This window comes from Myxine glutinosa, chromosome 2 (assembly GCF_964187855.1).
Source record: "Myxine glutinosa chromosome 2, kmMyxGlut1.1, whole genome shotgun sequence".
Taxonomy (NCBI): Eukaryota; Metazoa; Chordata; class Myxini; order Myxiniformes; family Myxinidae; genus Myxine; species Myxine glutinosa.
The window spans coordinates 122550094-122573405 of record NC_136262.1 but is presented as its reverse complement, the minus strand read 5'-3'; the positions used below and the strand labels follow the sequence as shown (position 1 = coordinate 122573405).

At 44.0% G+C, this 23312-nt stretch overlaps 1 protein-coding gene across 2 annotated transcripts in view; it reads right to left on the bottom strand.

Annotated features, from left to right (window-relative positions):
• Positions 1-23080, bottom strand: part of LOC137412966 (RNA-binding protein FUS) — a 138285-nt gene extending 115205 nt beyond the window's left edge. Inside the window, exons 1-4 of one of the 2 annotated variants that reach the window (XM_078771579.1) lie at positions 23031-23080; positions 18894-18933; positions 18718-18769; positions 6596-6680 (exon numbers count right to left, since the gene is read on the bottom strand). In XM_078771579.1, the coding sequence (XP_078627705.1) occupies positions 6596-6680; positions 18718-18769; positions 18894-18933; positions 23031-23043 (190 nt within the window). In that variant the 5' untranslated portion in view covers positions 23044-23080. The remainder of the gene's footprint in view (positions 1-6595; positions 6681-18717; positions 18770-18893; positions 18934-23030) is intronic. The other variant, XM_078771580.1, reaches the window with a different exon arrangement.
• Between the last annotated feature and the right edge of the window lie 232 nt (positions 23081-23312).

The following is a 23312-nucleotide window of genomic DNA, read 5'->3' as shown; positions in this document are numbered from 1 at the left end:
ATCTGTGCAGTGTCTGTGTTGTCCATTGTGAAGTCACTGAACTACTACCTCAAACTTTTGTGAAATCCTACCAAACTTCTGGTATGCACCTATCTCTCCCATCGGTTTGTCCTTAGGGTGTTTTTTTTTTTTTTAACTTCCAATTTTTTTTGGGGGGGGGGGGGGGGGATTCTGCTCCCACGTGCCAATCACAAGCATCTCACAGCCCTCTTGCTTTCCACCTCCACCTCCTCCTCCTCCTCCTCCTCCTCCTCCTTTCCACCTCTTACCACTTGGCCCTCTTTGACAAACAACACCTATCCCCCATCGGTCTCCTTTTCCACTCTTCTCTCTCTCGATCTTAGCACCTCTTGTTGCACCATCTGCACTACCACTGCCAGCACCTGATCATGCCGCCACTTGTATCTTCCTGCTGCCAATGCTACTGAACATACACTCAGTGCATGCTGCACCATTCCCAAACCTCCACACAAAGAACATCTCTCCTCCTGCAACAACCCCCACAATCTCAAGTTTACTGGTGACGGAAGCACATCATACGTTGCCCGCAACAGGAAACTCAACAATATTGGCTCCATCTTATTATTCTTGATCCATCTCAACAAACTCAACAATATACTCCATCTTGATCTCAATATTCGGGATTGAGATCTCGCGAGATCACGGCGAGGTCACGTCTTTTCGAAGCTGCTCCATGCGCTCACGCTTTCGAAGCCAAGTGATATTTCTCAATTGTGTTTTTGTCGAGACTGTATCTATCTTTCGGTGTATGTACCGAAAGCGTATCTTTTGGAAAATTTTCGGTGCTAATTTTTCGTACATGTATACACAATCGTCGGTTAATGGTATCGAGTATTCTGCGGCCTAGTACTCGTAGGCTTAGACTACCGTACCGTCTCCGACCTTGTGGTTTCGTTTTTCTCTCAGCGATTCGTCGAATGCGCTGAAATTATTTTCGTTCTCTGTTTCGTACCAGTCGTTCACCCCGTACCTCCTTGTTTAATATCTGTACTCACAAAAAAAAAACCCCAAAAACCCCAAAAAAATATTTCCTTCCCAGGTCTTATTCGTTTATTTGTTGTTCTTTTTGTTCGTTCGTTCTTCGTTCGCGATCACGCGGTTCGAAATGTATAATCTCTCCCCTGAACAACTATTTTCTCTCATATATTATAACACCCTTTTCTTCTTTTCCTACAAAAGGATGCTTTCGTCTTGCTCACCAAATCTATTCATTCCAAAAAATATATATAATACCATCTCTTACAGTTCCTCCTTTCTACATTCCCTAAACTATCCAGAACTCCATCCCTCCTCCAGTGTCCTCAAACGTATTTTTGACTCGAAGGTCTCAAACTCATTTTGCAAAAAATGTTCGTTTCCCATGAATCGTACACTTTTCAAAATCCAATCTCACCCCTCCCCTCCAAATCCTCCCCATCACCCATCCCTTTCAAATCTCCCCCCTTGCCCCTTCCCTCCCCTCCCTCCTAAACTCCTCCCACACCCCTCCCCTCCGAAACTCTCCCTCGCTCCTCCCCTCCTAGACTCCCCTCTGACCCCTCCTCCTCAAAGCAGCCTCCCTGCTTCTTCCTCCTTCCAACTTTCACCTTCATCTCCCCAAACCTTCTGCCTTGCTCTTCCCCCTCCTCAAATAACACCTCACTGTGCCTCACACAATCTCCATCAAACCTTTTGTCCGCCCCATTCTTCCCTTTCTCCAAGCTATTCTGAAATCTCTGACACACCTTCAACAGCTCTCCCTACCTCTTCCTCCTCTTCCACATCTTACCCTACCGCTCCCCCCCCCCCCTGTTCTGGACCCGATGCTCCCCCTTCCTCTTCATTAACAGTATGGACCTCAAACATCCGGGGCCTTCGCTCAAACTTGACTGACCTCTCCATACAGGTTGCTTCTGACAAACCAGATGTGATCTGCTTAACAGAAACTTTCCTCCTTCATGATGTCTCTGATGCCTTGGTATCTCTCCCAGGTTACTCCCTCCTCCGGTATGATAGACCTGAGCCTCGTCCTGGAGGTGGGGTTGCTATCTTTATAAAAAACTCTCTTCCTCACTCGCCCTCCACTGCCCTCTCTCCACCTCACCCCCAGGAATACCTTTGGCTACGGCTTCCCCTTCGCTCCCACCTTTTGTTCATATGTGTGTTGTACCGTCCACCAATCAGCGATGACTCCATCTACATCTCACTGTCTAATAATATGGACCAACTTCTATCTACCCATCCCAACTCTCTCTTCCTCATATGTGGTGATTTTAATTGTCACCATGCCAGTTGGCTGGGTGTGGGTACCTCTCTCACCAGCCATGGCTCTTCAGCAATGGACTTCTGCGACTCACTGGGACTGACACAATCTGTCAATTTCCCGACCCGGATCTCAGTCAACGGAGCATCTTCTCTTCTGGATTTGGTTATGACAAACTTCCCTGAAAATGTCTGCTGCTCTTCTTCTGCTCCAATCGGCTCATCTGATCATGTGCTTGTCAAAGTGGACATCTCTCTGACCATTCTCAGAGAGCCTCCTCAGCGTCGACGAGTCTGGCATTTCACTCAGGCCAACTGGCACGGTCTTCAAGCAGCCATCAATCATCTGGATTGGTCTCCCATCTCTACCGCCTCTGACATCAACTCATCCTGGGAATTCTTTCAAAGTAAATTGCTCTCTCTCATGCACAGATTTATACCATCTCGTCTTCAGTTGTCATACCCTTCCTCCCGTCCATGGTACACGGAATCTTGTGGTGAGGCTGTTGCCCTGAAACAACTTGCTTTCGTCTCCTGGAAAGCAAATCCAACGGAAGGAAATCTCATTTCCTTTCACAAAGCCCGAAACAAGTGTGTGTCCACCCTCAGGAGAGCCAGGAAACAATATCTCACCATTCTCAAGACCGAACTCTCTTATCTGTCTCCCTCTTCCAAATCCTGGTGGCGTCTGGTCAAATCTATTTCTGGTGTTTGTTCCCCCTCCATCCCCTCCCTCACCTCAAACGGCTTAACGGCTGACTCCGCACGTGAAAAAGCTGAATGCCTCAACTCTGTGTTTGCCTCTAAATCTTGTGTCCCAAACCCATCCCTCTCTGTACCCACCGTACCCAGTCGTACCCAGCTGCTCCTGGACTCTGTGTCCTTTCCTCCTGACAAGGTGGAAAAGTTTCTGTCAACCCTCGACTCTGATTCTGCAACTGGTCCTGACGGCATCAGCCCACGGGTCCTAAAATCATGTTCTTCTGCTCTTTCACTCCCTCTTTCTGTTCTCTTCACCCTCTCTTTTGCTCAAGGTCATCTGCCATCTGCTTGGAAATCAGCCAACATCACCGCTTTGCACAAAAAAGGTGCAAAAACAGATCCCAGCAACTACAGACCAATCAGCCTTCTCCCAATTATCAGCAAAGTCATGGAATCCATCATTGCTTCAGATATTAAATCTTTCCTCTTCTCCAATGGCTTGATCTCTGATCATCAATTTGGTTTCAGACCTGGTCACTCTACTCTGGACATGCTGCTTCTGCTTTCTCAACAATGGATGGAGGTCCTCAACGCCAAACAGGAAATTAGAGCTGTCTCCCTTGACATTTCACGTGCCTTCGATACGGTCTGGCACCCTGCTCTGCTCTCCAAACTCTCCTCCTTTGGTATCCATGGAAATCTCCACGCATGGCTGGCGGACTTCCTCTCTGGTCGTAGTCAACGTGTGGCCCTGAATGGGTTTCTCTCATCTCCTCTTCCTGTTCAGGCTGGAGTTCCCCAAGGTAGTGTTCTGGGCCCTGTGCTTTTTCTGGTCTTCATCAATGATCTCTCTGACTCTCTTGAAAATCCTCTCTATCTCTTTGCTGACGACTCTACTCTCTGTCGCTCCATTCCTCATCCCTCAGATCGGCAGTCTGCAGCCTCCTCACTCTGCAGACCTGGACAAAATCACAGACTGGTCAAACAAGTGGAACATGTCTTTCAATCCTGACAAATCTCACACTCTTACAATGTCTCTCCGAAAGGACCGACTGGACAACCCTCCCATCTACTTTCTCAACAATCCTCTCCAAGAAGTTCTGTCGTTCAAGCTTTTGGGTCTCACTATCTGCCATGATCTTTCTTGGGAAAACCACATTTCCAAGCTGGCCTCCAAAGCCAGTCGCCGACTGGGCATCCTCCGTCGTGCGAAGTCCTTCCTTGGCACACCTGAGCTCCTCACCACATACAAGGCTTTCATCCGCAGCTCAATGGAATACTGTTCCCCCCTCTGGGCTGGTGCTCCTGCCTCACACCTTGCTCGGCTTCACGCTGTTGAGGCCAAAGCTTTCAGAATCATTGGAATCTCCTGCGATGTAGTCAACGCCGAGGGCCTTTCACTCACTCACCGCAGGCAGGTTGGTGGTCTTTCTGTCTTCTACCGACTCCTCTCCGGCCTTGCTCCCCCAGCTCTCTCTGTGCTCTGTCCCCCCAATATTCCTTCAGGTCGCACAAGATCTGCCTGGAACCCTCTTATGGTTAAACTGCCAAAGTCTAGGCTCTCTGCTCTCACCTTCACTCTTTCATTCCCCTTTTCTCCTGCCTCTGGAACAAACTCCCCCACTCCCTTCAATCCCACTCCTCCCTCCAGGTCTTTAAAACAGCTGTTCACAACCATCTCTTATCGTCCCCCATCAAAAACCTTGATCTTTTCTACCCCCGGTAATTCACCCCAGAGTCCTTGCAGTGTTCATATGTTTTAATCCTCTCCCACCTCCCCCCCAAGTCCTCCCGATGTCCCTGCTCTCAAATGTTGTGTTTGTGTCCTTCCCCCTCTTCCCCCTCTCTTTTGTGTCCTTCCCCCTCTCTCCCCATCTTGTCTGCCGCTCCCCTTGTTTTTTGTGTTTTGTGTGTCGGTTTGTCTTTTTGTGTGATTAATGTTAGCTCTTTCACGAGCCTCGATCTTGTATACAAAAAAAAAAAAAAAAAAAAAAAATCCTCCAAATCTCTTGCCACTTCAATGTCCTCACCCGCACACCTTTCCACCTAGTCCAAGCACCCTGCTGTGCTTGTCTGACTGCTTTCAGATTTCTCCCATCCTCCCTCTCAACCATCTTCCTCCTCTCTTTCACAAATGCCTTTCCCCATCGCTCATGCTTCATCAACCCCAAGCCATGCTTCCCGTGCTGTACCGTCCTCACGACCTCCTCCTGTTGCAACCGCTCCTCCATCTCATCCACCTCTGCTCTTGCATTCCACTTCCGACTTCCCTTCTTCTCTGGGAGAGTATTATTTACCACTGAATCACTTCAATCCCGCAACATCATGAACGCCCGCACCCTCACCACCTTAAACTCCTCGGTTAATGATGTCAAGGGAAACTGAAGTTTTCCACCCTCACCATAAAAAGCAATGTTCGTCAAACAGCATATATCAGCATAAACAGTCTTATATATCTCCTATATAAGAGAGCCATTGCTCTGTCTGTCTGTGTGTGTCTGTGTGTGTCACCATTTTTCTCAGAGATGGCTGAACGGATCTTCGTCAAAATTTCAAAGGTTCATCAATGAGTGATGAATGGCACATTCAGCAGCAGATATTCAACGAAAAGGTAAAATGATGATTTGACATTTGTGATAAATTCTGATTTAGATGCAATTGCTTTTCCATTATATTTGCCTTCATTTCACATATGCTGATGTTTATTTTTCGCTTGAGCAATGCCAGGGTACTCCAGCTATAAACGCTGATATACTTTCCCCGGAGTACAAATACAAACACAACTTTGCCTGGGGGATAACATAGGCTATGTGGCCACGGCCTCATTTGGGGATATGGGGGACTGGGAGAGGCGCTAAGTTCTCTATGTAAATGTGTACCGTGTAGCGCCACCTCGTGATGGTGGCAGAGGATATTAAAATTTCCTTCTTTTACCTGGGCAACACTGAGGTTAAAGCAATCTTTTCACGGGTAAATTTTTCTTCCTTCCCTTCCCCCCTCCCCCAAAATGGAGGAGCCTGTCAAAGCCCCACCTCCCCCCCCCCCCCTCAAATATGTATATGCAGTATATCTTTCCCCTCCCACTCCCGTCCACTCACCCCACTCCCTTCCTCAACCCTCCCTCTCCAGCCTTGCTCGCCATTAATTGCTAGCAATTGCACCTGCGTAACTGCTCGCCATTGCATCTGCGTTAATGATCATGTTTAACTATTTACAATATTGAGCACGTAGTTGATGCACGACAAAGGTACTAGTTGTGACACAAACTTCATAATCCTATGTATGAACCAACTATAAACACAGGAATCTCAATCACGTGAAAATACGCAATTAAATTTTTTTGTCAAAATTAACTTTTTTATTTGGGCTTAGCATGTCGTTATTTTGATTTCGGAGGAATGGGATTTTCAGAAACGATTTCCCACATTTCCACTCACATGTGACATCCCTGAGAACCAAGACCCACGTTATGAAATTAACCAGAAGCAAGCCATCATCAAGACTAAAATGAGTCAGAATAAAGGCTATATATAATGAATAAATGATGGATAAAAAAAGAAAAATTAAAGAATTAAAGATAAAAAGGAAAGAGGAAGCAAAATGCTGCCGAATCATCTGTATTCCAACACACCTCCATGTTCAGGATAGCTCACGGCACTGTGGTCACTTGGGTATTGGGAAGGCGCAGGTGCAGGGGGAGGAGGATAAGGGTAGTTCTTCAGAAAGCAAAGAGAAAAACGATGGTTAAGGATTTTCAAATGTAAACATGCATTATCATTCATCACTTTCACAGGCTCTACATATCCTATTCCTTGTGAGCGAGTGCTTTTCCGTTTCCAACAAAAGTAAATTAGGTTACAAACTAGAAGGGCACGAGTTAGAGTGCATACATCCACGAGGCTGATTAGTTTACATTTTACATCCCACCTATAGGCCGGATCTGGAATCAGATCTTCACAAAAATCGAATCAATTCTTCCTTGTCACACACCTAACTTGTCCACCAAGTTTCGTCTGAAATCGTCCATAACTTTGAGATATAGCGTTACATGTCGTTTTTGGCCCCATCTCTCAATGGTGAAGAATCACTAAAAACTGTAATGACACTCTTCGACGTCACAACGTCGACCGATATGCCTTCCCCCTCCCCTCCCCCCGCTCACATTATTACAGCATTATACATACTTGTACCAAGTTTGATTTAAATCCATTCAGCTGTTCTCAAGTATCACATTTTTACCTGACATGACCTCTGACCTCACCAAAATCACAAACACCTTTGATGCCAAAAGATAATGAGTTCATCTATGCATCATAATATATACTTACACCAAGTTTGGGCAAATCTCATCACTGGTACACATGTTATCACGATAACAAGATTTTTACCGAACATGACCTTTGACCTCTTCACGCAAAAATGTAATCCGTTCATGTTTGCATCATTATACATACTTGTACCAAGTTTGATTTAAATCTCTTCAGCTGTTCTCAAGTTATCACATTTTTACCTGGCATGACCCCTGACCTTTGATCTATTGATGCCATTATCCAAATAGTTCATCTTTGCATCATACATACTTATACCAAGTGTGTTCAAAATCCCATCACGTGTTCACAAGTTGGCACGGCAACATAATTTTTACTTAACATGACTTTTGACTTTTGTCCTCTTGATCCCAAAATTTAATCAGTTCATCTTTACCTCATTATACATATGAATATGAATGAATGATCGTTTTAAGGCCATTTCCCCCGCTGTAGTGGGGGTTAGCCTTGCGGGCCCCATGACAATCATGGTTCCCTGTTTGAGGCAATGTTTTTATGGCCGGATGCCCTTCCTGACGCCAACCCTTGGTCACGCTCTTACGATGCGCAGGGACACGGTGTACACACCGTGATCATTCATCCCAGCAAGCTGGTACTCAATTTGCCGACCTCGGAAGGATGACAGGCTGAGTCAACCCCCCTGGCGTTAATTCAGCGATCGACCGGGATTCGAACCCAGGATCCTATGATCCCAAGCCGGCACGCTAACCGCTAAGCCAACACCAGGGCTAACCTCATTATACATACCTGCAACAAATTTGACCAAGATCCCTTCAGCCCTTCTTAAGTTATCGTGGTAACAAAATAATTGTAACTTAACAATTACATCTGATCTTTGACCTCATAACCCCAAAATCAAATCAGTTATCTTTGCATCATAATACATACTTGTACCAACTTTGGTCAGAATCCCATCACTGATTCACAAGTTATCATGGTAACAAGATTTTTACCTAACATGACTGATCTTTGGCCTTTGACCTCTTGACCCCAAAATCTAATCGGTTCATCTTTACCTCATTATACATACCTGTACCAAGTTTGACAAAGATCCCTTCAGCCGTTCTGAAGTTATCACGGTAACAAAAACTATCACGGACTGACGGACGGACAGCCGGACGGACGGACATATTTTAAACATATTTTAATGCATTCATCACAGGATGCATAAAAATTCTAGTATCTGGATCCGGATCTTCACCAAAATCTATTAATCAATTCATCCTCGTCACACAAACAACGCAAGCAGAAATCATATGAAAATACATAGCCTGTCCGCGTCCACGTTGCATTCAGAATTCTTCTTCTTCTATATGCTAAACATGATGAACACAGATAAAAGAAACAAATGTACGATTTAAGGCGATCTTCACCTTTTTACGCCAAAAGCAACAGCTTTATTGACCCAATATGCAAACCCTGCTCAGATTTCAAGTCAATCAAATGAAAAGTGACAAATTCATGCAATCTTGACCTTTCGATCTAAAAAAACAGTCTTCGAGCTTTTGATTGGTGAACCAATTCAGTGACCCTATATGTGAATTGGATGAAAATTAACAATTTTATGTGAAGCTGATCTTTTCCCTTTTGACCAAATAATTAATTTCTTTCCTCATATTCTCATAAGAGCTTTGTTGGAAATTTGTTGACAAAAGTTCAAATGGTAAAAATGTTATGACCCAGACACGCACGCACGCACGCACACACACACACACACACACACACACACACACACACACACACACACACACACACACACACACACACACACACACACACACACACACACACACACACACACACACACACACAGTGAGTGGTTGAGGGACCAGCTGAAAAAAACAAATTGGCTACTAGGGTGGAGAGAGTACATAAATTTGAGGGTTTTTTCAACAATTAAAATATATCTAGGTAAAGATAGAATAGAAGAGACTACATCTAGGACAAGGCAACAATTGGCAAGAGAGATTAGATCGAGGGGAGCCTGCGAAGAAGCGGCCGCCGTAAACGGGAGACACCACGGTTCACAATATATACTGTATACAAGCTAAAGTACCCGGCGTTGACTGGGGAAATTCAATGAAATGCCGCAACAATTAAATTTGCGATATTGACAACAAATCAAGACAACTTCAGCATATGATCTTCAAAATACATATTTACTCGAAATTAACTGTCACCCGAGCTATAAATACCCATGACCACCCCCACACCCTTCACCCCACTGCCCCATCCCCTCACAATCCCCCATCAACCGTCACTGGAGCTAACAATACCCATTACCACCCACCCCCCACCCCCCACCATCCCCTCACAATCCCCCCTCAATGGTCACCCTAGCGAACAATATCCACGACCACCCAACCCCCCCCCCACTCCCCACATCCCCTCACAATTGGCACATCAACAGTCACCCGAGCTATCAATACACACGACCACCCCACACCATCCCGAGCCAGTGTCGGAATCCGAGGTCGCAATGCACCATTTCTCTATGTACCGTCGTAGGCAAGATCACAGCAAGTTCACAATGTGACGTCACTGGCAAACTAAAAAAAAATCGACAGTCCAGGACTTTTTTCGGAACTTTGTGATTGGCAAATAAAAAAATACCACTTCAAATTAGACCACGATATTATTGATTGTAGATGGTTTTTCAGGAAAAACAAAAATGCGTTTCGGTTCCCCTTTAATGGTCTTTTGAGTCTTCAGGGACTTTTCAGTCTTTTGTGTCTTTAAGGATCATTGGTGTATTTTGGGTCTTTTCAGTCTTTAGGTCTTTTTGGTCCTATGGTCTTCTGGATCTTTAAGGGTCTTTATGGGAATTTTGGGTCTTTGGGCTTCGTTGGGTCTTCGGGACTTTGGGGTCTTTAAATGTCTTCGGGGTCTTTTGTCTTTTCGTGTTTTTGCGTCAAGGATCTTTGGGGTATTTGGGGTCTTTTGGGTCCTCTGGGTCTTCAAAAGTCTTTGGGGTCTTTTGTGTCTTCGGGGTCTTTTAGGGTCTTCAAAATAATTTCAGTCTTCAAAGTTTTTTGTGTCTTCGGGGTCTTTTCTGTCTTTTGGTTCATCTGGGTCCTTTTGGTCTTCATGGTATTTTGTGTCTTTGGGGTCCATTTGGGTTTTTTCAGTCTTTCGTTTCCTCTGGGTCCTCTCGGTTAAGTATGCCAGGTTACAATTGTGGGTGGAGTCGGGTCAGCTGTCCAAACAATGTATGAAGAGCAAATATATATGCATAATCACAAACACTTGCTCCATTATATATAGACGAGTCGAAATCCCGTCAAAATGACGGGGTGGAACAGTTTATTCGACGGTACAGCCTCGTGGGAGTGCCAAAGTCTGAAGCCTGAGTCTTACGAATTTGTGTGTGCTCTGGGGTTTTTTTTGTTTGTTTTTTATATTTTCTGGGTCATGTGGGTCAACAATACCCATGACCCCACACACACGCACGCACGCACGCACGCACGCACACACACACACACACCACCTCACAATCTCCAATCAGCTGTCACCCGAGCTGACAATACGCATGACCACCCACACCCCTCACCCCACTCCATCTCACAATTCTCCATCACCCGTCATCCTCGCTAACGAAACCCACAATCAACCCCCCCCCCCCCCCTCCTCCACCCTCCCCTCACAATCCCCCATCAACCATCACCCTAGCTAGCAATACCCACAACCACCCCACATGCACTCCCCTTCATCACCCCCCAATCAGTCTCGAATCCAAGGTCGCAATGCACTGTTTCTCTGCTGGCAGGATCACGGTTAGTTCACAATGTGACATCACTGGCAAACTTGAAAATCGACATTCTAGGGCTTTTTCGACACTTTGTCATAGGCAAAAAAAAAAAAATTCCTTTCAAATTAGACCGTGACTAATGATTTAACTAATGATTGTCAATGGTTTTCAGGGGGGAAAAAATTGCGTTTGGATTCCCCTTTAAGGGTCATTTGGGTCTTCAGGGTCGTTTGGGTCTTCAGGATCTTTTCAGTATTTTAGGTCTTCAGGGTCTTTTCAGTCTTTGGGGTATTTTCAGTCTTCGGGGTGTTTTTGGTTTTTAAGGGTCTTCGTGATATTTTCGGTTTTTGGGGTCTTTTCATTCTTTGGGTGTTTTTGGGTCTTTAAGGATCTTTGGGGTATTTTGTGGCTTTGGGGTATTTTCTGTCTTCAGGGTCTTTTTGGTCTTCAGGGTATTTCAATGTCTTTGGAGTATTTTGAGTCTTAAGGGTCTTTTGGATCTTCATGGTCTTTAAGGTCTTCCAGTTCTCTTGGGTGTTCGGGGTTGTTAAAGGTATTTGGGGTATTTAGGGTCTTTTGGGTTCTCAGGATGTTTTGGGTCCTCGGGGTCTTCTCGGTCTTTTGAATCCTTGGTGGGGTAAGAGAAGGGGGTCTTTTGGGTCATCAGGATAGTTTAGGTTAAGTGGAACAGTTTATTCAGCTTAGGTTACGTAAGTATCGGGACATACATACATACATACATACATACATACATACATACATACATACGCTCCATTATATACTTGGCAAAAAAAGAAACGCAAGTTGATAAGACGCATTTTTTTAATGTGCATTGTTGTGCACAAATTAATCAATGACAAAGATTTGTAATACCATTTTAAGCACCTGTATTTTCAACCACATTTCTTGAGCATCATGCCTCACAAAACCACCACAATGGGGGCTGAATGGATTTTCAAACAATCACTTACTGTGGCTTCCAAGGCTAAATTGCATAAGAATGTTGATGTTCCTGTGGTAGTCTATGGTCCATGGAGGCTTCAACCGAATTCACTCAGCAGATGACAATGCCACGTGTTGTTAGGGAAGTGTTAGGGTTAGGGTTAGCGTAGGGTTTAACATAAAAACTTGCGTTTCTTTTTTTGCAAAGTATATATATAAGATTACAAGTGACGATCTTGATCAAAGCTCGGATCAATCGGATTAAAATTGATACATACATACAAATATACATACAGACTGTGGTGGCCAAAAATATTGGAACCCTTGCGCTTTTTTCAAATAATGCACCATTTCTTCCAGAAAATTGTTGACATTAAAAAATATTTTGGTATCCACATATGTATTTTTTTTGTTTGCAGTGGAACGAAACAAAAAAAACGGAATATTAAAAACAACTAAATCTCAGCTTATTTCACACAGAAATCCTAAAATGGCCTGGACGATATTAGTCTGCTCACCTTCTGCTCACCTTCACTCCTTCATTCCTCTTTTCTCCCGCCTCTGGAACAAACTCCCTCACTCTCTTCAATCCCACTCCTCCCTCCAGGTTTTTAAAACGGCTGTTCACCACCATCTCTTATCTTCCCCAATCCAAAACCTTGATCTTTTCTACCCCCGCTAATTTCACCCCAAATCCACTTTTTGAGGTGCCGACTTCTTTCCTGGAAGTCCTTGGTGTCCTTGCGTTTTATACCTATCCTGCCCCCCCCCCCCCCCTCCCCAGGCCCTCTCCCTCCCACACATCTCCCGATGTCCCTGCTCTCAAATGTTGTGTTTGTGTGCTTCCTCCCCTTCTCTCCCCATCTTGTCGACCGCTCCCCCTTTTATATACTTTGTTTGCTTGTTTGTTTGATTTGTTTGTTTGACAAATGTTAGCTCTTTCACGAGCCTCGATTCTGCATACAAAAAAAGAAAAAGAAAAAAAAAAGGCAGCTTTTAGAAGTTGTTGGAAATAATGATATTTCAAGCAGGTAAGATTCTTCTTTACTTTGGAATTGAACTCACCTGTGGTGAGTTGCAGGTGAGTTGCAGGTTGAAGATCATTCAACCAGTTTGAATGGAGACAAGCGTTACGCCTAGGTCCCCCGTCGGTGAAGTGATGTGAGTCGACAAAGTGGAAGACGCAAGGCGGCCAGATTGGATTTTGACGTGGCGACCCAATTTTCAATAGCCTTCTTCATTATGCGTAGATACACCCACAAACCAGATTAGAAGTTGGTACTTCGCTTATTTTTCAAGATATATCGCTCACAAGGTTCAGACATACATGGTGGCGGCCATCTTGGATTTTGACGTGGTGACCCAATTTTCAATAGCGTTCTTCCTTATGCCTAGATACACCCACACACCAGATTAGAAGTTGGTACTTCGCTTACGCACGCACCGAATTGGTAACAGCACGAGTCACGTGGTACGCCATCCGCTCGGGTGTACTCAATCAGGCGTGGTTCGTGCGAGACTCGATCCCCGCTTCCGCTGCGGCGTGGGTACTCAAGGTACGCATGAAATCGTCCCGAAACCCTTTTCCACTTCCACCCGGAAGTGGCGACCCGGTCTCGCGGTTTTGAAGACCCAGAGGGAAAAAGGGGCTTAATTTCCCCTTTGTAAGGGAACGGGCTTCGAAAAACCGCAATATATATATATATATATATATACATATATATATATATATATATACATATATATATATATATATATATATATACATATATATATATATATACATATATACATATATATATATATATATATATATATATACATATATATATATATATACATATATATATACATATATACATATATATACATATATACATATATATATATATATATATATATATATATACATATATATATATATATATATATATATATATATATATATATATATATATATATATATATATATATATATATATATATATATATATATATATATATATATACATATATATATATATATATATATATATATACTATATATATATATATATATATATATATATATATATATATATATATATATATATATATATCACCATTGTTGCGGAGATGAGGACTGTATTTTTTTGATTGTGTGCTGTATTATTATTATTATTGTTTATTCTGCGCCCCCCTGCCTCCGGAGCTGTGTAAAGGTGAAAGGGCATCCCATAATTAGTCCACAAGCATACACGTCAGCCAAGTAATAGAATACCCCTGTTGATAGTTATCTCTTATTCTGTGTTTTAGGGTAAGGCTGTGTCTCCCATTAATTGAAGTACTCCATTGCACCAGTGAAAGAGAATAGATCCCCTTTCATTCCCATCCCCAAAATCCCCATTTCCTTCACATCCCCTTTCGTCATTGCCGAGCCTCGATTCCCAATTACCTCCCCTCCAAAACCACCATTGAACCTGTGCTCGAATCGGAGAAGAAAGGCGTGCCCGCCCGTCGTCATCAAGGGCGGAGCGAGAGGGTCGCGTGACCAACCAGGGCCGAGGTGAGCACACCGATGGGCGTGTCCTGAAGGCCGGCGGCTTAATCGCCGGAGGCGTTATAAAAGGCGCGCACGCAGGAAGCAAGTGAGTCGGTTGCAAGAGAGAGAGTCGTGAGGAGTCAGTCAGTGGAGTTGGTGGTCAGTTGGTTGCGTTGGTTGCGGTGAGGAGTCGGTGGTGGTGGTCAGTTGGTTGCGTTGGTTGCGGTGAGGAGTCGGTGGTAAAGAGTGAACGAACGCACCAGAAAGAGTTGAGGGTTTGGACCAGACGCGTCAGACGAGGCCTGGCAAAGCACGCGACGTCCACAGCAGCCACAACAGCAGCGTGGGGCCTGAACGGCGGCTGCTAAACGCGCCGGTTGTGCTGCAGGACCCCCCTTGGACCTTCCTCTCCCTCCAGCCATCCACCTCCTGCCATTCCATCCTTCTTGTGTACGTGAGTTTGTTTTGTTTGTTCTGTCCCTGGGTATTTAATTAAGTCTGTAGGTAAGCTAATATTTGCACTGTGTCACCTGCGTCTTATGTGTTGTGAATAAACCTTGGTTGCTCCTTTTTGCTTGTGTAAATAATAAATCCCATTACTCGTCTGTACGTCTTCTCGTTTTATTCCTTTTCTTCTTTGCATTCGTCGTTTTAGTCTTTTCCCAGATTGGGCAGCTGCGGTGCGATACGGCCAAAGTTCTGGGTGAATCGGGTTCTAATTGGGGAGTAACTGTTCGGACGCGGTAATACCAACCGCTCGGTAAAATAACATCTAAAACCGCGTCTGTAACAATATATATATATATATATATATATATATATATATATATATATATATATATATATATATATATATATATATATATATATATTGTATATACTAGGGCATTGCCCGTACGTGGGTGCCCGTTCCTTGCCAATGCCCGTACTATATATATATCTAAAATTATATCCCCCCCCCCTCTATTTACATGAAATGGTTTGGTCCATGAAATGTTTTGGTCCATTCGCAACGCCAAAGCGAACGGCGAACGCTTTACATGAAATGGTTTGGTCCATGAAATGTTTTGGTCCATTCGCAACGCCAAAGCGAACGGCGAACGGCTTGCGAGTACAGTGACAATCCCCCCCCCCCCCCCCTCTATTTACATGAAATGGTTTTCATTAGTTTTAAAACATAGTTTAACGCCAACATAGCGGCAACATAGTTTGCCAACGTGAAATAGAGTCTGATCGCCACGTTCGGCACATGTGATAGCTCGCTGCTCTCTGATTGGTTGAAGCGTTTTTTGGACATAGCTCGGTAAGTACTTCTCCGATTAATTTAAAACCTTGAAAAGGCACATCCTCGGGTCCCTAGCAATATACCTGGCAAGTTTCAAGTATATCGGACCGGTAGTTGTCGAGAAACAGCGGTCACAGACAAACAAACGTACAAACAGAGATTACTGGAATTATAGATAGATAGTCATGGCCAAAAATGTTGGCAACATTGCACTTTTTTTCAAATAACTCACAATATTAACTAAAAATAAGTTGAAATTGACAAAAGTATTTGGTCTCCACAATTCTTCATTTCACTGTTAATAATACAGAACCTTTGTTTTTGATTCAGAACTTAATATATCCTTTTAAATCAGAAAATAACAAGCATTACGCCGAGGTCCCCCGTCGTTGAAGCGATGTGAGTTTACAAAGTGGAAGATGCAAGGCGGCCATCTTGGATTTTGACGTGGCGACGCAATTTTCAAAAGCGTTCTCCCTTATGTGTAGATACACCCACACACCAGATTAGAAGTTAGTAGTTCGTTTATTTTTCAAGATATTTCGCTCACAAGGTTCAGACATATATATGGTGGCGGCCATTTTGGATTTTGACGTGGCGACCCAATTTTCAATCGCGTTCTTCCTTTTGCCTGGATACACCCACACACCAGATTAGAAGTTGGTACTTCGCTTATTTTTCAAGATATTCCACTCACAAGGTTCAGACATGCATGGCGGCGGCCATCTTGGATTTTGACGTGGCGAACCAATTTTCAATAGGGTTCTTCCTTATGCCTAGATACACCCACACACCATATTAGAAGTTGGTACGTCGCTTATTTTTCAAGATATTCCGCTCACGAGGTTCAGACATACATGGCATCAGACATACATGGCGGCGGCCATCTTGGATTTTGACGTGGGTTGCACCCGCACACCAAATTCGAATGCGGTCCTTCGCTTACGCACGCACGCATGCACGGACGGACGGACGGACACACGGACAGAGGGGAAAACCTTAGTCCCCCTTTCGCTCCGCGGTGCGACGGGGGACAAAATGAAATGGCATTCACAACATTATTGACACCCCAGACTTAATATTTGGTAGCTCAGCCTTTGGACAAAATAGCTAAAGTCAAGCGCTTCCTATAGCCATGAATGAGTTTCCTCCACCTCTCTACTGGCAGTTTGTCCCACTCTTCTTGTGAAAACTGCTCCAGTTCTCCCACATTTGAAGGGTGACTTCTCCCAACTGCCATTTTCAGGTCTCCCCTCAGGTTTTCAATGGAATTTAGATCTGACTCATTGCTGGCCTCTTCAGAACAGTCCAGCGTTTTGTCTTGAACCATTCCTGGGTGCTTTTTGAAGCGTGTTTGGGGTCATTGTCCTGCTGCAAGACCTGTGACCTTTGACGGAGACCCAGCTTTCTGACACTGGGTTGAACATTGTGCTCCAAAATGCCTTGGTAATCTCCTGATTTCATGATTTCATGCACACATTCAAGGCACCCAGTGCCAGAGGCAGCACAGCAACCCCAAAACGTCACTGAACCTCCTCCATGTTTGACTTTCGGGAAGGTGTTCTTTTTGCTTTGAAGGCTTAATTTTGTTTTATGTGAACATAGATGATGATGAGACCAAATTAGAGCTTTTGGTAATGCACATGTGTCCGCAGAACATTCTCCCAGAAGGATTTTGGCTTGGTCAGGTGTGTTTTGGAAAACTCCAGTCGGGCTTTCTTATGTCTCTCTCTCAGCAGCAGTGGGGTCCTCCTGGGTCTCCTTTCATCGAGATGGTGACGGATGGTGCGAGTTGAAACTGTCATACCTTGTGTCTAAAGGTCAGCTTGAATCTGTTTGGCAGTTGATCGAGGTGCTTTCTCCACCATTCGAACGATCCTTCACTGCAATCTTCGATCAGGTTTTCTCTTGAAGCCACGTCCAGGGAGGTTTGGTACAGTGCCATGGGCCTTAAACTTCCTGATAACATTGCGTACGATGCACACAGGAACATCAAGGTCTCTGGAGATGGACTTGTAGTCTTGAGATTGTCCATTCTTGGCTAAAATCTTGTGTCTGACCTCCTCAGACAATTCTCTGGTTTTCTTTCTTTTCTCAATGCTCAATGTGGTACACACAGTGACACAAAACAGCAGAACGACTCCTTTTCTGCATTCAAACTGGTTGAATGATTGATTTTTATATTGCAGGCACATGCAACTCACCAAAGGTGAGTTCAATTCTAAGGGAAGGAGATTCCCTTGCTTGAAATTGAATTATTTCTGAAAGTTCTAAAAGGTGCCAATATTATTGTCCAGGCCATTTTGGGATTTCTGTGTGGAATAGGCTAGGATTTAGTGATTTTTTTCAGCTTTTTTTGTTTTGTTCCACTGCAAACTAAAAAAAAATACATTTGTGGATACCAAAAGATTTTTTAATTTCAACAATTTTCTGGAAGAAATGGTGCATTATTTGAAAAAAGTGCAAGGGTGCCAATATTTTGGCCACGACTGTACGTATTTATATCAATATATATGATACTGACACTTAATAGACCAAGTTTGATTTAAAAACAAATCTATTTGGCGGTTCATAAGTTACCACGGAAAGAAAAATCTGCTATGGGCATCCGCATGGACAGGTGCACAGCCAGACGAACAAGGCAAAGCAATAACGCCTCCGGCTGCGGAAGAATAAAAAGTGGCAGATTCCATCTATTCCATGACAATCTCCCCTTCTCTCATACCTTCAATCGTTCCCTTTTCACTCCTCCATATTCCTCTCTTTCATTTTTTAAATTCTCACAATCACTATCATCTTATACATTTTTCACCACTTCAGCCCATTAATTACTTACCTTGTGAAATTATAAACAAAAATGAAATAAGAACAGAGAGTGAGGTAGCTATTCATGATGTGTAAAAAGCATACATACATTAGGGAGCCATACCTGATTCCCTTGGCTGTAGCCCTGAGTGTTGTGTTCTTGGTAACCTCCATAACTACAACAAACACAGCATACACGTTATCTCACAAGTAAAACAAGTCCAGGTTTTGGGAGAAGCGGTCACTCCCACCTCATCAACATCGAAACACCACGATTGCAGATGCACGTGGGACAATTACCTCTGGCTCTGTTGATCAGGCTGTGTCGAATAAGAATACTCTGAATGGAACAGGAAAATTAAAACAGTTGTTCAGTAGTAGGAAAAATAAAACAAATCATGTAAATAGAATCAGCGTATCCACCAGAAATCAACATGTTATTTAAGAACTACGAGGACACAAGTTTCAATGCAGCTATAAGGCCATTTGGCCCACCATACATACTTGTGTTATGATCTACATCCCGCTGAATTAACAGAAGTTGTTTAAATGAAAAGTTGAACCTCATGCAGAGACAAAGTACCAAAGGATAAGTGGGAACAAAAGACCAGTTTAAGGACATACAAACTTCACCTGTAAGGAACAGGAGGGAAAGGCAAAGGTGAGCTGGAATAAAAAAAATAAAACTACGAATGGAAATAGGAGGGGACACAACACGGCGAAGAGGCCGAGAGATGGTACGTGATCAAAAGACCACTAATAAGTCTGCGGTGAAAAAGCAGTACACCCTATGCGACAGCTTCTTGACAAGCGACGAAGACGAGTTTCTGAGCTGCACTCCAGAAGCTAAAGGTGGGATTCAAGTGCACCAACCCGCCAGAGAGATCAATACTCTATTGTGCTTCAAAGGAAGGCTGGTTGCAAAATCAAGGTAAGACTTTTCCAGGAAAATAAGCGTTACGCCTAGGTCCCCCGGTGAAGTGATGCGAGTTGACAAAGTGGAAGATGCAAGGCGGCCATCTTGGATTTTGACGTGGCAATCCAATTTTCAATAGCGTTCTCCCTTATGCGTAGATACACCCACACACCAGATTAGAAGTTAGTAGTTCGTTTATTTTTCAAGATATTTCGCTCACAAGGTTCAGACATATATATGGTGGCAGCCATCTTGGATTTTGACGTGGCGACCCAATTTTCAATAGCGTTCTTCCTTGTGCCTAGATACACCCACACACCAGATTAGAAGTTGGTACTTCGCTTATTTTTCAAGATATTCTGCTCACAAGGTTCAGACATACATGGTGGTGGCCATCTTGGATTTTGACGTGCGTTGCACCCACACACCAAATTTGAATTCGGTCCTTCGCTTACAATGGACAACAATGTCCATTGTGTATTTGAATTCAACTACTTAAAGTGAAACGAGCCTCCCTGGAGCACCCTCTCGTTGCGTTAAGTAGGGTTGGGTATTCTAAGAGCTCAATTTAAGTACTTAATGCCAGCTTAGAGATGTCTCAGGCTCATGGAGTTAGGGTATTTAGACACAGCAAAGGGACATCAGTGTACTTCTAGATGCACTTATTTATACGTACAAGAGAATACAACAACACGGGTTATTGTACCCCGTCGCACCGCGCAGCGAAAGGGGGACTATGGTTTTCCCCTCCGTCCGTGTGTGCGTCCGTCCTTGTGTCCGTCCGTCCGTCCGTGCGTGCAGGCGTGCGTGCGTGCGTAAGCGAAGGACCGAATTCTAATTTGGTCTGTGGGTGCAACCCACGTCAAAATCCAAGATGGCCACCGCCATGTATGTCTGAACCTTGTGAGCAGAATATCTTGAAAAATAAGCGAAGTACCAACTTCTAATCTGGTGTGTGGGTGTATCTAGGCATAAGGAAGAACGCTATTGAAAATTGGATCGCCACGTCAAAATCCAAGATGGCCACCGCCATGTATATCTGAATCTTGTGAGCGGAATATCTTGAAAAACAAGCGTTACGCCTCGGTCCCCCGTCGGTGAAGTGATGCGAGTTGACAAAGTGGAAGACGCAAGGCGGCCATCTTGGATTTTGACGTGGCGACCCAATTTTCAATAGGGTTCTTCCTCATGCCGAGATACACCCACACACCAGATTAGAAGTTAGTAGTTGTTTATTTTTCAAGATATTTCACTCACAAGGTTCAGACGTATATATATATAAGGTGGCGGCCATCTTGGATTTTGACGTGGCGACCCAATTTTCAATAGGATTCTTCCTCATGCCTAGATACACCCACACACCAGATTAGAAGTTAGTAGTTCGCTTATTTTTCAAGATATTCCTCTCACAAGGTTCAGACATACATGGCGTCAGACATACATGGCGGTGGCCATCTTGGATTTTGACGTGGGTTGCACCCACACAACAAATTTGAATGCCGTCCTTCGCTTACGCACGCACGCATGTACGCACGCACGCACGGACGGAGGGGAAAACCATAGTCCCCCTTTCGCTCCGCGGTGCGACGGGGGACAATAAGCGAAGTACCAACTTCTCATCTGGTGTGTGGGTGTATCTAGGCATAAGGAAGAACGCTGTTGAAAATTGGGTCGCAACGTCAAAATCCAAGATGGCCACCACCATATATATGTCTGAACCTTGTGAGCGAAATATCTTGAAAAATAAAAGAACTACTAACTTCTAATCTGGTGTGTGGGTGTATCTATGCATAAGGGAGAACGCTATTGAAAATTGGGCCGCCACGTCAAAATCCAAGATGGCCGCCTTGCGTCTTCCACTTTGTCAACTCACATCACTTCGCGGGGGGGGACCGCGTAACGCTTGTTTGATTTAAGAGGTTGGCAGGCTGTGCGTACCTCTCGGCCAATCACCCCTCCCCAGCTGTCTTGCATGGGTTCGACTCCTGACCCAGGTATAAACTGTTATCCCGGTGTTTCAGAGGCAGGGCGATTCAGCAATGTGTGTGTCGTCACTCGGATGGACGTTAAAGTGACGTTGCTTCCACCGGCATTAGTTGGTGGACATGAAAGATCCCACGGCGTCCTTCGCAAAGAGTAGGCGGGTTATCACCGGCATCCTGAACGATCCACATGTACATGTAAACTGCCGTGTGTTACAATTAACATGTGCACGTAAACTGCCGTGTGTTACACTGCACATGCACACGTAAACTGCCGTGTGTTACAATGCACATGTACACGTAAACTGTAAACTGCCGTGTGTTACAATGCACATGTACACGTAAACTGTAAACTGTCGTGTGTTACAATGCACATGTACACGTAAACTACCATGTGTTACAATGCACATGTACACGTCAACTGCCGTGTGTTACAATGCACATGTACACGTAAACTGCCGTGTGTTACAATGCACATGCACACGTAAACTGCCGTGTGTTACAATGCACATGTACATGTAAACTGCCGTGTTACGATCCACATGTACATGTAAAGTGCCGTGTATTACGATCCACATGTTCATGTAAACTGCCGAGTATTACAAACCACATGTACATGTAAGGTGCCGTGTATTACGAACCACATGTACATGTAAAGTGCCGTGCATTACAAACCACATGTACATGTAAGGTGCCGTGTATTACGAACCACATGTACATGTAAAGTGCCGTGTATTACGAACCACATGTACATGTAAAGTGCCGTGTATTACGATCCACATATACATACATGTAAAGTGCCGTGTATTACGATCCACATGTACATGTAAAGTGCCGTGTATTACGATCCACATGTACATGTAAAGTGCCGAGTATTACGAACCACATGCACATGCAAAGTGCCGTGTATTACGATCCACATGTACATGTAAAGTGCCGTGTATTACGATCCACATGCACATGTAAAGTGCCGAGTATTACGAACCACATGCACATGTAAAGTGCCGTGTATTACGATCCACATGTACGTACATGTAAAGTGGCGAATATTACGATCCACATGTACATGTAAATTGCCGTGTGTTACGAAACACATGTACATGTAAACTGCCGAGTATTACGAACCACATGTACATGTAAACTGCCGTGTGTTACAATGCACATGTGCACGTAAACTATCTTGTATTACAATCCACATGTACATGTAAATCCCCGTGTGTTAAGATATACATGTACATGTCAAGTGCCGTGTGTTACGATCCACATATACATGTAAATCCGCGTGTGTTATGATCCACATGTACATGAACAGACATAACAAGCCCCCGTCGCTAGTGCGAGAATCCAAAGCCTCAAGCCTTGGGCCTAACACCGAGCGTCGATGCACACTCGCCTTGAGCTGCGGAGAAAACACAAACAATTCCTTTTGCGTTTCTTTCTCACAAACAAACACACAAATCCTTTAAGTATTAGTCCTGAACGAAAGGACGTGACGAGAAGGGATAAAGCTGCTGAGAAGGAAATGCCCCAATGTCTCACCCGAAGACGCCATAGCAGAGTGAACAGGAAGAAGAATGACGTCATTTCCGTTAGTTAAAGTTTTTTTTTATGTTAATTGCTTTTTCAGAGCCGCGAAGCTCTAGATAGGCCACCCTACCAAAACTGATCGTGATCCCAAGGAACCATTCAGTTTCCCAATAATTTCATAGGGATTTCCCGCTATAATTTAAACATCTCAGGGCAGCTTTACAGTCAGGGTGCTTCTGGCTCAACAAACTTATTTCCGACAAATAAACTAATTTCCGACAGATCTGACACTTC